General features: G+C 39.5%; 1 protein-coding gene across 1 annotated transcript in view; it reads left to right on the forward strand.

The window, feature by feature from the left end:
- Positions 1 to 4,049: 4,049 nt before the first annotated feature.
- Positions 4,050 to 14,854, forward strand: part of ITGB6 (integrin, beta 6) — a gene marked incomplete at its 5' end in the record, with an annotated part of 18,493 nt that continues 7,688 nt past the window's right edge. Inside the window, 5 exons of the mRNA XM_010142391.1 lie at positions 4,050 to 4,198; positions 8,999 to 9,133; positions 9,352 to 9,769; positions 10,670 to 10,892; positions 13,394 to 13,491. Coding sequence (XP_010140693.1) covers positions 4,050 to 4,198; positions 8,999 to 9,133; positions 9,352 to 9,769; positions 10,670 to 10,892; positions 13,394 to 13,491 — 1,023 coding nt within the window. The remainder of the gene's footprint in view (positions 4,199 to 8,998; positions 9,134 to 9,351; positions 9,770 to 10,669; positions 10,893 to 13,393; positions 13,492 to 14,854) is intronic.

Consider the following 14,854-nt stretch of genomic DNA (forward strand, 5'->3'; position numbering starts at 1 on the left):
CAGTCCTTATGCAACTGATTTTAGTTGTAGAGCTGTTTCGAGTAAGACTAATACTCCAGGTGTTTGACAGAAGCGACAAGAGTCACATCTTCCATTAACTGATTCTCAGATTACAGTCTTGACAAGGGAGGAAACACTCTGCATCTTAGAGCACTGACTGCCTGGCTTTTTTAAAGGCTACCGAATACTGAGCTGAAGTGTAACAGTAGAAGTCATCCACTTACAAATGCTCTGGGATTCTATAGTCATAGCATAGATTGGTTAAAATTTGTACATTAAGAAACTTCTACTAAATCTCATTATTGCTGAAGAATTTCTTAATAGGCCCGCAATTAATGACAAGTGAAATATTTTCCCTCATTTTAGTGGGAGCTGCAAGACAAAGGGCTGTTCTAGGAGATAGTTTGGAAGTATCTCTTTGATCTGCAGAGCCTTATTGTGTTCGGAGAAACTTCTCTTACCAATGGCATTATATTTTCCCTTGGAAATTGCTGGTGGTCACCCTCAGAGTTGGCCAACAGTGTTCTTAGCAGGGGTTTTCTATTTCAGTATCCCTGTGTCAGTGTTATACCAGTATCAAAGTTATCAGCTGGCACCCTTTGTTCATTGGGAACACTAAACCAAGATTTACAGCTAACAAAAAATGTAGGCCATTGACAACCCAACTGGGGAATGGTTTGTTCTTCTTACTTTCTTTGTTAGGAAAATAAAAGAGCTACTATCTTCTATCTTGTAGGGTATATAGCAAACCCATTCAATATATTCTATCTGCTGCTTTCATCTTTTAATACTGCTTTTTGTCACTTGCTTGAATAGCTGTAGCTGTTATGGTCTGCTTTCTGTCCTGTAGGTGACATGGAAAATCAGGCAAAGCAAGCACAAAAATCATATGTAAGTCTCACAGTGTAGTTTTTCCATGCTACAGTATACTTTCAAGAGCATATGTACCTGCAAATGGGACAAGAGTGTCACTTTTTCAGCTGTGTGATTCAAATTTGTAATATAAATGTAAATAACCAGGCATCCACACCTAAGAATGTAAAAAGAGCAAAACAAGACAGTCAGAGTTATTCTCATGTTACAGCCACTGCTTAGGCAGCCTGGAAGAGCTGGGACAGGACCCTGAACTGGCCCTTGGGCACCACTACTAAACCACCCTTGTCTTGGTGTTTTACTTCTTTTTAAAAGCTCAGTGAAGGAGATTCTGCGATCTCCCTCAGAAAACCTTCCCGAACTTAATCATTTTTATTATTTCCTTTGAGGTGGAAAGCCTCTCCTCAAATATCTCATCTCAGATCTACTTGAACTAATCTAATTATATCTATCTAACTATCTATCTAATCATATCAGACCCCTAAAGTGACCATTGCTATTTATAATTCAGCTCTTACGGACAAATGTACATTAAAATGACTGTGATGATGTAGAAAACACCTCTTTAAATAGAATTGATAGATTCCATTAGCCTTATGTCCACTGTCCAGACTGTGAAATATATATTGTATATTTCTAGCCTTGTATAATCCTCAACAATTTAGCCCAAAATAATTCAGTCACTTCATATTCTTGATCCTTTTCAACTGAATTTTCAGTTTATTCATTAACACCTATGTGTATTATTATCTAACACACAAATATGAAGGACTGCACAAGTACATAATTTGTATGCTTGTAGCATTGCTGGTGTTAATTTTTATTCTTCCATGAAACCAAACAGCTACTGCACAGCAATCAGGAGGTGAAGGTTTAGTTCTGATGCTCTCCTGGACTACAAGAACTTCAAACAGCCAGACAAAAACATTTATAAGGCCACTCAAAATTAAATGCAAGAGAGAAATTCCTTATACTGAGCCCTGATAATTTGAGACTCTATAAAAAGGATTTTTTTTCCCTAAAAAAGGACTTTTAAAATATATTCGTTTCTGTCTAACTTTTTGCATCATTATTCTCAACTGCATCTTACCGTCGTTAAGGATCGTTAAGGAATTCGAGGAGTTGTTACCTCGGTCCCTCGACCCTTAACACCAAAGCAGGAGGGAATTTTTTTATTCTATACAATTCTTAAAACACTATATAAATATTTTTGTTCTATAAAAGCTATTGACTCAAAAAGCATCTGCGAATACTGCAATAATGATACGAAGAACTGTGATTGACAAACTGTGTAAATCTTATTTTGGTATAAAAGAAAACACTGGTATTTAAGGTTTCACAAAGTAGTTGTTATTGTTGTTCATACTATTTGTTTTCAAGCAGAATTCTTTAAATTTATTCAAACTTAGATAAGGGGAAAGACTCCCTCTCTAACCATGACAAAGCAGCACTTCTTTTGAAACAGAAATTGCTCTGTTTTTGAGAAATTATTTCTTTTATATCAGAGGAGAATACATCTTGAAAGTTGGGGTTTCAGACTGCATTTCACTGCTGAAAAATTGAACTAAAGATACTCCAGTCTCCACCCTTGTACAGAATTTAAATTATTTTTATAAATTTGGCATGCTACCCTATTTATGATGAAAATTCTTTTCTCATTTACACTGTTAAAAGTTAGACATAACCCCACTGAACTCAAATATTTAATTGTCAGATTTCACTAACATGAATCAGAGTATCTCTGTAAAATGGCAATTCACCCTGTAATGCGTATTTGCTAAAAGTCTATATTCCATTACATCCTTTGGCTGCTTTACAACACTAGCACTCCAAAAGCATCAGTCTCCCTCACCTTGTTAATGGTTAAACAGAAATATTTGCTAAAAGGCAGCGTTAACCAATGGACTGGAGGTACACACTTAGACTGGGCTTGCAACGTCATCCTTTTATCACCATGCAGAAAATTTTTGTTCAAAGAGAAAAGATAAAGTCTTTAGAACAGTATATCCCTGCTGTTTGTCTTGCGTGGTACAGATTACAGGATGCTATACCTCAGCAGTTAGGTTTAGGTTTATCGCCTTTTCTTATAATTAACTCCAGAAATGTCCACAAGTACAAAATGCAGAGTTTCAATATTCTGAGAATCCTTGAGAGAGCTCTAATCACAGGAGGAGTCAGGAATGCAAAGTCACCAGCTGTAACATAAAATGAGTTAATCCCACTGATTTACAATAGCACTGTAGAAATCTAATGAATGATAAGTATTCCATACATAATAGATACAGTAATCACAGGGCTTTTGAAGATGTAAAGTGTAAGAGGGATATAAGGGTATTAAATTGTGCATGTTTATTAATAGCTCTCTGGATTTTTTTTTAAATTAAAAAAATCATTGGTATGATAAATTGCAAAAGAAAATGAATGCTACAATGTGGGGTTTTAATGACAAACACTTACTATTTTCCAAAGGCATGGGTACAAGCAAGAGAAGTTCATGTAGTTAATAATCAAACAAGATAAATTTTAATTGAACACATTTCAGATCTAGCTGCTAGATCTCATGTTAGTGTCACAATTCAATTTAATGGGAAAAAAAGAAAACATCACTGAAATAAATTGTTACATTGGCACTGTATTATTAACATAAAGTCAACATAAGATTGATCACAGCCACAGACCACTGGGATATGTGTGGCGTGTAACATCAAACATAAACCAGCAGCAGTTTTTGAGGGCCTTTGTTCAAAGCTCTTTTAGCCCTTAGTTTAAACGCCTTCACTTCTGTGCCCTCACTAATCAGAACTCAAGATGCTCAGTTGCTTGCAAAGATAAAACAGTGACTGCTGGTACTGCATGTAGGGTTCAAGACTCTTGAATAGCAACAGTAGAGCAGCTGCATCTGCTTTTGGTTATTTTTATTAGAGGAAAACACAACTGTTGATAGAAAATATCTTCCTTCTAAATTTGAAAAATTAGAGCTGAAAAATACTACAATATCAACCTTCCAAGCACACAGAGGTGATTTAGCAATGTATGTCCCGTTAATGTTCAGTGAAATTAGCACTTCTCCATTGGACATTTTCAGTAGGACATCTGTTACTGAGTCTGCAAGGGTCCTTGAAAATGTCAGCATTATTTATTTTAGTTGGCTTTGATACATTTTGGTTTTTTCCCAGATGGTAGCTCCTTGTCACCTAGTCTTTTTTGTGCTTTTAATTATTTTTTGTATTTTCAGAACTATGCAAAGCTTATTCCTGGAGCTACTGTTGGGCGACTACAGAAGGATTCTGGAAATATTCTCCAGTTGATCATTGCTGCATATCAGGTAAGATGGTTATAATGTGTTTTCTTCCTGTATGTCTATATTTCCAAAATTAGATTTCTATGCACTGATTAAAAGGCCATAATTTTTTATGCTTAGGTGCTGACCTTAACAGTAAAAGTTCTGTTCACTCTGAGGATTAAGTGAGCACAGAAACAAAATTCCTGTAACCTTACTTCTGCTGGAATGCTCAGTTCACATCAGTGTCTCATCTGTCTTGCCTTCTTCACAGTCCTGTATTTCTCCCCACCTTTTAAGCCTTCTTTAATACAGGTATTCAGGTCTCCCGGTTCAGTAGCTCGACAGGGACTCAGGTCTCTTCCCATCAGTAGCTGTCACCAGAGCAGATGTGCAATTTCTCTGCAGGAATATCTGGGGGAATAAGCACTGTCCTGTGCTCAGTGCTCTTCTCTGTTTGAGCAATTTGATGCTGCCCCTGTGAGGCTGTTGTGAGGTTTTAAAAAGCAGAACGCAGGAGCTGAAATGGATTTGTTTAGATAATACCAAGAAATGCTGTGAAGATGACAGGAACATAAACACAGAGCTGCTCTCCAGAGCTTTGTTTGCAAAATGCATCCTGGCTGCCTGGTTCTGTTCTGTTGGGGGAATGTTTTTATTATGTCTTTTCAAAGATATATTAATTTACATATATGCTGATATACCACAGGTTTCTCTCTTCCCTTTTTATTAAAAACCTGCTCTACCAGTTGGCTACAATGCCAAATAGCTTTTTGTAAATAGCTCTTTGCAAATAGCTTCTGTTTCTTCCTTTATTGTCTCTGCTCTTCCTCCTATCACCTGGTGATAGGGAGGCAAACCAAATCCTTCTAATTCTTACGAAAGTAATACGATCGGTGAGTTGTTATTTTTTTAAACTAATTACAAAATACTAGAAGATTCTCTGTCCTTTGGAATATTAAATAAGCAAAGAACTTCAAGGTTGATCTTAGGAGTCTGCAAATTGCAATAAATAAGGAGGGAAATCTTTACATGAGCAAAGCTATTGCTGAACATCCAGTGGCATCAGTATTTCTCGAGTCTGACCTGCTGTTAGTTTCATCTGGTTCCTATCAGCAATTCTTGAGGCTGGCACTCTTAACGTATAGACAGAGGTTCCTTCATTTATAAGCTGAAATACCATTTTGTTGTCCAATAAGTAATGGAAAAACATAAAATAATCGTCCTCGTGCTGTGTCCTGATGCTGTTGCTGTAACACTGTGTTAAGTGCAGAACAGCACTTCCTCTAATTGCAGTGTCTTGGCACCTTCTGCCTTGCTGGGACATCGGAAAGGCGGAGGAAGGTGCATCCTTGCCTCTTTCTCTCAGTGTCTGCTTATGTACCTATTGCCCCTGATTATGTGTTTTTTTTTCTAATGTCCTTTTTTGAACCTGTCAATACTTTCAATCTCCGTTAACTTCTGTGCCAAAAAGGAGCTCCGTTGCATTGTGTCAATATATATTTTTCTTCTTCCCATTTTAAACTACTCTCTATGATTTAAAGTTTCACTGAGGGTATATTAGTTCTGGAGTTGCAGGCTTTGGTGAGTAACAGCCCTGCATTCACCTTATCTTCATGTCTTCATAATTTCATAACATTTTATCGTTGAGACACTTTCCACCCCCACCCCGCAATCTTCTCTCCAAATTGGACAATCCCAGCCTTTCAAATCTCTCCTCTGCTCCTCCATCCCCTTGGTGACTTTCAGTGACTTTATCTTTACTCTCCCTGACTCCAGTGAATCCTTCCTGAGATGTGGAGACCAGAAGAGCCTGCAGTATACAAGACAGGGCACACAAAGGTATTATAAAGAGGCAAAATGATGCCATTTGTCTTGTCCTTAGCATCCTTGCTCAGGACGTTGACGCCCAGGACATGTTGGCTTTTTAGCTGGGCCATGTTTTGAGCAGATCATCTCCCAGAGCAGTCAGTGGTGACCTCAGTGCAGCTCCTGAGTTGTTTTGTCTGCTCCCAGTTTCAGCTGTTCCATGGGCAGGGTTTGGAAGGAGCTCTGAGTTCTGTGCTCACTCCCCTCCCATAACAGCAGGGAGGTGACTGCTGCTTCTGTCTTGGGGCCATATCTCGTCATGTCCTCATTCAGGTGCAGCATGTCTGGACCATTTGCCAGAGTTGCTCATAGGTTCTGAAAATCTCACATAGGTCTCAAGATGTACAAAGTGTACAAGTAGCAACATGTCACCCTCAAAATTTCCCGGAGCCCATTTTATTACTCTTAACCTTAAAGGTTAACAATCTTATTGCTTCATGATTGAAAATCTTCCAAGCAGGAAACACTGAAAACCAACTTATTTTACCTAAGTGAAGACATCTGAATCTTTTTGGACTGGCAAGGGGGAAATGAGGGTTTCTTTACCCCCAAGAAATGAGTATGTAACTATTTGCCAGCCGAGAGTAGATTTAGGCTAAATCTTTTATTGCATTTAAAGTGCTTTTGAGTCTTTCCTTGATGTACAAACACAAGGTTTGCTAATACCATTCACCACGTGTGCTATCTAAAAGCTTCAAAGAGGAAGTAAGCAAGTTAAGAAGGTCTGAGCTGTCAAAATATTTGTTGCATGGAGTTCTCATATTCTTTCCAAGTATGATTCATTTTCTTCTGTAAGCATATATCTGCCTGCTTTGTTTAAAATTGAATTCTGCATAGCTTCGTACTGCAGAGCTGTAGGCTAAAATGCATTGTGACAGATATCAGCCTGTTTGATTAAAGTCATTCCAGAAAATGTCCAGAAATGTCCAGATTAAAGTCATTTCAGGAAAATTCCCCCTCTTTTTTTTCTTCAGTGCCTGGTCTTTTCCTTTACAGGAAAATAAGACCAAATATTAAAAAAGGAAGGATAACACAAGGGCACAAGTTTGTAACGCCGCTTTGTCTGTTGCTTCATTACAAAAGTTTTTTGAACTGCGAATGTTTCTCTGTGTATGGCTTAAAGCTCACTAAACTGTGTGCTATTTACCCCCAAACTACCACCAGGCGACCTAGTAGATTTAAAACACCATCAGAAGTCCTCACAGATATTAAGATATAATAAACCGGAGTCTGACACAGTTTATGCATTCATTTTCAGTGGTGTAAGGTTCGTATTTTGACCTCTCACAACAGCAAGGTGTGTCCCATGTTCAAATGACCCAGAACAGACACCAGGATTCAAAGTATTACGACTTGGTGTTTAGCAGCGTTTAATTTTCTCTCACAGTTGCACTCTACTTGAGCCTTGTAGTTTTGCAGCTGATGGAAGAAGGGCTGTTTGGTGATATCTCCTGTAACATTAGCACATACCAACGTTCACAGTTTTAGCCTGAGATTTGCTATATTTGGTCCTTTTGAGACTGTCCATTGCAAACAAATTGTTTTCTAGGACTCTCTGCATTGTTTCAATAGCAACATACAGCACCTATTTCTAAAACACACATGAAGGGAAAATTGGATGTATCCAGAGTTACCAACTTCACCAACCTGATGCCCAGGGCACAGTTTTACTTCTCTGGCTGTGTGCTGGAAAGAACTCTGGGTATTACATGAATGTGTCTTGCATGGTATGCATTGCCTTGGTTTACGGACAAGGTTTTCCAAATGAAAGGACATTAAAAAACTCCCACCAAACACACCCCTGAGACAAATTTCCAAGGCATGCACAAAGGACAGGGAGTTGTTGTCTATGCAGGTTTATACCTATTCCACTTTTAACTTGTTTTACCCCACCGGAACTTTACTCTGGTGAGTCATGCTGATGCCTTTACTAGAATGACTCACTGAAGTAAGGTCAGCGAGCTCCTCATGCTCTGACTGAAGTGCAGAGAGTATTTTTAAAGCAATTAAGCTCTCAAGAGCACAAAGCCAGGTCAGTGAGACATTTTCTTGGCAATTGCTAAGGTACTTTTCAAAAATTTCCATTTACTGGATCCATGGTCCAATGAAGTCATAGGGAATTCCCCCACAGTCTGGCTTTGGATTAAGGTTTAGTTGTGTAAGCAAGTTGCTGTAAAAAAAATACTAACATTTTAAAGACTTAAATATAAAATCCTGGTATGAGAGAGGTCACTAAGTAAGTTTTTCACTTAAGAAATGAAAGTTTGATTGAACAAATTGATTTAAGAAATGAGAACATTGTTGAACACAACTTGAAATAGCACCAACAGCTGATGAAGCAGAAATTTCCATCGAGAAAGGAAAGGAAGGGCGCGAGCTCCCAGCTGTGCAAGCTCACTGTGGGGCTCAACTCTGGCTCTGGCCCTGGAAACATCATGCTAACTTGTGGACACCTCGCACTGAGGCAAACCTGAGCTTGGAGCTTGCCCTGCAGTGAGAGAGCCTGTGACATTTATTCTACCAGGAGAGATAAAGAGGGAGCAATATTGACATAGGCTGGCTAATCAGGAAAAGCCAAGCGCTACCAAAGCAATCAGGGACACAAACCCATTCCTCAGTAAGACCAGAGCTAAAGAAAAGCCTGTATCAGTCAGCAGAGCACTTAGTGATGAAAGATGATTTAATAAAACATTGAATTTATTCTCCTGCAAGGGCAGGAAATAAGCCCCGTGATTGCGGATATTAAACTGATACCACCATGGCTTTGCACTGAAAGCCATTTCTGTTGGCACTTGCTTTGTTTTGCTCTTTCCCCATTTTTCCTGCGATAGAGAAGTCTGTAAATAATGTGTCAAACCCATGAATTTACTCCTGTGTAAGTTGAGATAAGTTACAGTCCACCTTACACAGACGCAGAACGCTAGCAGCGTTTGGCAGTGTTCTCACTCCATTCATCTCATGCCTTTTTCCTTTAAGGAGCTGAGGTCGGAGGTGGAGCTGGAGATCTCAGGAGAGACAGAAGGGCTTAACCTCTCTTTCACAGCCATCTGTAACAATGGGACCTTTTTTCCGCATCAGAGGAAATGCTCTCATGTGAAAGTGGGAGACACAGTAAGTGAAGAACAAATTCTCAAAAGACATGAAGTCCAGAGAATTTGGGACACCAAGGTAGTAAATTTGCTCTTCATTAACTAATTTTCCTCCACACAAGTTACAAAAAAGCAGGCGGTATCCACAACCCTCTTGTTCTGTCCTCTGCACGTGCTTCCAGAGCACTCTGCAGAGCTACGTGCGCTGCAGCTCTGGACAGCCACAGTTTTCTCTTCCAGGTGTCTTTCAACGTGACTGTGAGTCTCTCCTCCTGTGAAAAAAGCAGTAGGCACATCGTGATAAAGCCAGTTGGGCTCAGTGACACGCTGGAAATGGACATTCATCCCCAGTGCAGCTGTAACTGTCAAGCAAGGGCCGAGATGAACAGCCCAAAATGCAACAAAGGGAAAGGATCGTTCGAGTGCGGGGTGTGTGTCTGCAGCCCAGGGTACGTGGGGCCACACTGCGAATGTGACGAGAGCTCCCTCGGCGCCAGCTCCTGCAAAGGCGCGGCAGAGCAGAGCTCCTGCAGCGGGAGAGGCGACTGCTACTGCGGGCAGTGCGTGTGCCACCCATCCCTGTACGGGAAGGTGTACGGGCCACGCTGTGAGTGCGATGACTTCTCCTGTGTGAGACACAGAGGGCTCCAGTGTGGAGGTACGGTCCCTTGAAGCTATTTTGTGGGTCTGTATTTTAGAGCTTTATTGTATCGTTCTAGCTATGAATCTATATTTTCATCATATATTCAGTTGCAATCAATTCTGTCCAAAGTGTAATTTACTGTTTCTGAATGACCTTTAGACGAGAAACAATTTTTAACCCTGTTTTCTAATTTTAAAATGAGACACCTCGAGCCACTCCATAGCTAGTCTAAATTGGCATGGGTTTATTGGAGCTTGTCAGCTACCATCACAGACGTTTAATGGATGTGGGTGATTGTAGCTCCAGGGAAGTTTAGGGAAGTATATTGACACACATCGGTGTTAGTCAGTGTACAATTTCACTCTGACATAATTATCAAAGTGTAGCAACCTTAATTAATCACTTTTATGATAATTCCGATACAAATTAACATTAAAAACAACCTCAATGATTCTTGGTTTATCTTAGTAAGATACCACCAGAATCTGAGAACTTGTATTTATAGGTTTTTTCCCTTGGGCTATCCCATTGTAAATCAGAGGTGATTCTATTGAAACAATAGGTATAGCATTAAACTGGCAGGAACCAGGAATGAGATTGTGCTGAATAGATAGGCTGAAATTATACTGCTATAAATGAAGGAAGATTTACCTGTTAGTTTGTGAACTGTGAAGAGATAAGATCTGCATGGAGGACTCCAGTGAAGAGAAAGGAGCTGCACTGGCTTACAGCCAGTCTAAGCAAAAATTTGATCCTCTGGCTAGAAACTGTAAATGCTGAGGAAGGAAGAAAGGGATTGAAGACTGAGAGGAGTTGGAAAGGGAAAATACCTGTTATTAAGGAGCATAATTTTAAAGGCCATCATTCAGATTCTCATTAAGAGACTGATGTGAAGTGTAATAAATGTATTTCCAGGCAATGGTGACTGTGACTGTGGGGAATGCGTATGCCACAGTGGATGGACTGGTGAATACTGTAATTGCACAACCGACAGGAGCACCTGCATTGCTGAGGATGGGACTCTGTGCAGTGGGAGAGGCGAATGCGTCTGTGGGTCATGCGCTTGCACCCATCCAGGGGCTTCAGGCCAAACATGTGAAAAATGCCCTCTCTGCGGTGACCCTTGCAGTTCCAGGCGGTAAATGCTGGTTTTATGTCTCTGATGTTTGTATCATGCAGGTACCTATTTCCTTCACTGACTCAGCAGTGTGCTTACTGCCGCTACTGTAAATTTAATTTACGGACCAGAACACAAGAGTTTCTTTGCCCTTTGAAAGGGGGAACCATAACTCGTACATTGACTATGTATCAGCATTACTATTGCACAAAAGAACTTTATGGAAAACAATTTAATCACCTTCAAGCAGCGCTTGAAACACTTCCACTGCTGTCCCTGGCTGTACAACTAATCAGAATGTGGCCTTATGTGATAACATCAGACAAAAACATGAACCTCCTCCAGTCCACAGTATGGAATAGCATACATAGCTATTCCATAGGACTCACAGAAAAAATTGGTATTTGTGTTACCATTCTCATGCACATGAATTAACAAGGTCATGCTGTCTGCTCAAGCTTTACACGTGTGCAATTCATAGCCCAGATTCAGTTAAGCTTAGCTGAATGAAAGAGGTCCATACAATAAGCTAGGTCATAGTCTGGGATGAAGTCAGTGGGTAGCTGCATGTCATGTATAAGCTGATGATAAACTGTTTGTAAGTGGTGAAGTGTCTTCTCTTCACTAAGCATACAAAACTTCCTGCTGTGATGCGTGGTGTATGCTAGAGTGCATGACAGGAAAAGCAACTTAAAATATGTGTGACATAAAGCTGATCACTCTAAGCACACCCATACTTAGGCTTGTATTACGCGAGACATTGTAGGGCTAGTCAGTCGCAGCTGAGCAGTATTCAGTAGAAATTTCAACTAGAAGTTGAATTAGGCTTCACAGAACGCATGTTATGAATGACCCTGGATCTGCTTGCTGAACGCCGAGGCTGTAAGTTGCATTAATGTTTCATGATGATGTCATGTCTCCTTTTTCAGAGTTGGGGCCCATTTCTCTTCCATACCAGCTCTCTGCCACTGTATTTTCATGCCTGATGTTGCAGTCTACACTGTATCTGAGACAAGAAGCTCTTCTATAGCATGTGATTAAATCCTCAGTTATGTCAGTGCTGAATTTGACTTACAAAAGCCAGCCCATCAGTTTGTTCAAAGCTTTAAGGAAAGAGAACTTATGCATGCAACTGCTGTACTCACGAATGACAATGCTACTGCTTTGCTCTGCCCAATTTGGCAGAGAATAAGAAATATAAAGTTACCCGAGGGGCATTACACAGTGGGCCTATTTAAACACATATGTTGTGTGCAGTGTTAGAGATTTTCTCTCTGTTTCAATGCCTTCCCTTGGTGAAACACAGGGCAAGGAAAGCCCAAAGACAGAGAACATTGGGAATACCTGGATAGGGTAATTGAGAGAACTGAAAGACCAGGTCAGAGGGCGTGGAAATTAATGGCTGTGCAGCTGAGAAAGAGTGGTAGTATGAGAAACATGGCAAATGTGACAAAATCACCAACACTGAATTTTTCTCCATGAGATAGAGGCTATCCCATTACCCATTCACTTTTACTATTTCCCACCTCCAGAGCAAGTGATAAAGTCCTCTTCATCCTGTGAAGATAATCTCAGCAGCCTCAGCATATTCCCAGAGATGTATGTAACTCAATGCAACAGGAGATGACCGGGTTTTGGGGGGATGTTTTGTTGCAGTTCTTCTTTTTAACTTTAAGCAGTTTATCATTCAGGCTGCTTCTCAGAGTTTCAGCCCCTCAATCAGGCTGAAGCTGTTCATGAAGAAACAGTAAGACACATTTTGCATCAAAAATTTTCATGTCTGAATTCTGTTCATTGTCTGCTTTTTCGATGAATAAACTCTGGATTTATTAAAATCCTGATTGAATTTCTGGGAAGAGTTTCAGACCCTTCTAAAGGAATTGGTTTAGACCGTATATTTAAATATTTCAGTCATTCCACCATTAAGTAAAGTAAATAATTTTCCAATAAATTGCATTAGAATAATTAGGATCGAGTAAGTAATTCCTGAGACAAGTAATTGCATTCAAGAGACATCTGTTGAGACACCTGAATAGTGTTTTAATACATTATTCAATAGACTCAACAAAGGAAGACTCACAGTAGCTGCCCCAGCTTGATCTCTCTGAGGTTGATTTCAGATATTGTTCATCTGAAACGCATTCCTTCAGCTGGTATTTAGTGCAAGCTCAGTTCAGAATATTTATTTTTGAAAATGAATTTGTGTCAGTAACCCCATGTCTTTGACAGACCTATATGAATAATGTTGCCTGGGGTTCTGTCTGGTAGCTAATAAGCTGGGACAGAATTGAGGACAACAGAGAACTTATCCACAATACCTTTATTCAGGTGAGGATTTTTTTTTTTTTTAGGTTTGGGTTTTTTTGGTGGCAATACCTATCATATTTCTGAGAACTACTGTATCCATATCACAAGACCTTTTGTTTAGCTTCTTTTTAAAATGCAGATGCATACGTACTGGCTTTTAGATAGTTGCTTTGTGACAGGCAGAGATTGATGAGCTGCTGAATTATTTTCCACAGGAGCTGTGTGGAATGTCACTTGGCTTCCGATGACAAGTCACCAGGAGAATGCAGTGAAACATGCAAATTGGTTGATGCAACTGTCAGCACCACAAAGGGTTTGTATTTCTTTTCTGTGTGTGCGTGATTGGTGATAGTTTCTGCTTCCAGTAACTTTATATTTTGAAGTAGCCTTGTTTTTCTGCTGCGGAATTATATTAAGGCTCATAAGGTGATTGCTGTCTGCTTATGGTTCTTCTGTGGTAAGTAGGAAATGCAGATCAGGGCTGGTATTATCCTTCCAGGTTAATTAACTCATTGGATCATGCCTACTTTCTAAGCAGTTTATGTAAGAATGTATAGGATTTAATAAATATCAGTCCCTACAAATCAGTGGCTGATGAAATCCCCTGAGTTTAAGTCACGCCTGTACCATGAGTTCTGGCGTGGCTTCTTTCACCATACAAGTCCTTTTGCAGACTCTTGATTACAGCTGGCAACTCGACACAGCCCTTTAACCTGTGGCAAAGACATTTTTAGTGTTCTAAAGGCTAAGCACATCTTTCAGTTGCTCACTTTAATTCAAAACTGCCCTCCATCAAACGGATTTCTGGAATAGGAATTAACCTTGAAGAAAAGGTTGCCTGCTCAGTAGGCAGTCTGTATTTATTCTAATGGCAATTCTAGTCCCAGTCCTATGGCAAAATGCAATTGTTAGGTCAGGCAGGACATAGGTACATTAGCCACATTACAGATGTACCGTAAGCATTAAATAAGACAAATGTACAAAGTAGGATGACAGTGCAGAATGCTGCATGCCCATCTAAGGTTTGTGTGGGGAAACTTTTGGATGACCATCCAAAGCTGCATCCATGCAGAAATGTCACTGATGTATGTCTTTCCAACGAAGCTACACCTTCTGTTTATGATGACATTACTCCATAACACAGAGCTCAAAAGTTGTGAATATTGCCCTTGCAAGGAAAACTAATTCTAATTTTGTACTTCTATTAAAATTATTTTCAAGCTTTGCCTTTCTAGATATCTGTATTTGTTTATAAATACGAAAATGTATTCATAAGCTTCAAAACCATATAAGATCTTTTATTGAATCTCTGTAGTTAGTAAAGTTTTCAGGTTGCTGTTGACAGATGGCAGATATTTGTAGCTATGTATATGTAAGACATTCTACTTTCAAATATAATTAATACTAATCAAGAGCAAAACCAGTTACTTATATGGCTGTAGTCTTATACATAGAGGTCACAGGAATATGAGAATGACAAATTTCTCTCTTCCTGCTTATTTCTTTTTTTTCATGACCTGTGTTTCCCTCAGTGGGGCTGTCAACTACTTCTTTCGATATAAAATTTATTTGCAGCAATTACAGCAACTGTGCTGTAGTGAAGGCTGAAAAACTGTTCTCATCCTAATCCCTAAAAAAAAAAAAAAAAAAAAAAAGCTTTTGAAAAATTATTTTAT

This window comes from Buceros rhinoceros, unplaced genomic scaffold (genome assembly GCF_000710305.1).
Source record: "Buceros rhinoceros silvestris isolate BGI_N320 unplaced genomic scaffold, ASM71030v1 scaffold15778, whole genome shotgun sequence".
Lineage (NCBI taxonomy): Eukaryota > Metazoa > Chordata > Aves > Bucerotiformes > Bucerotidae > Buceros > Buceros rhinoceros.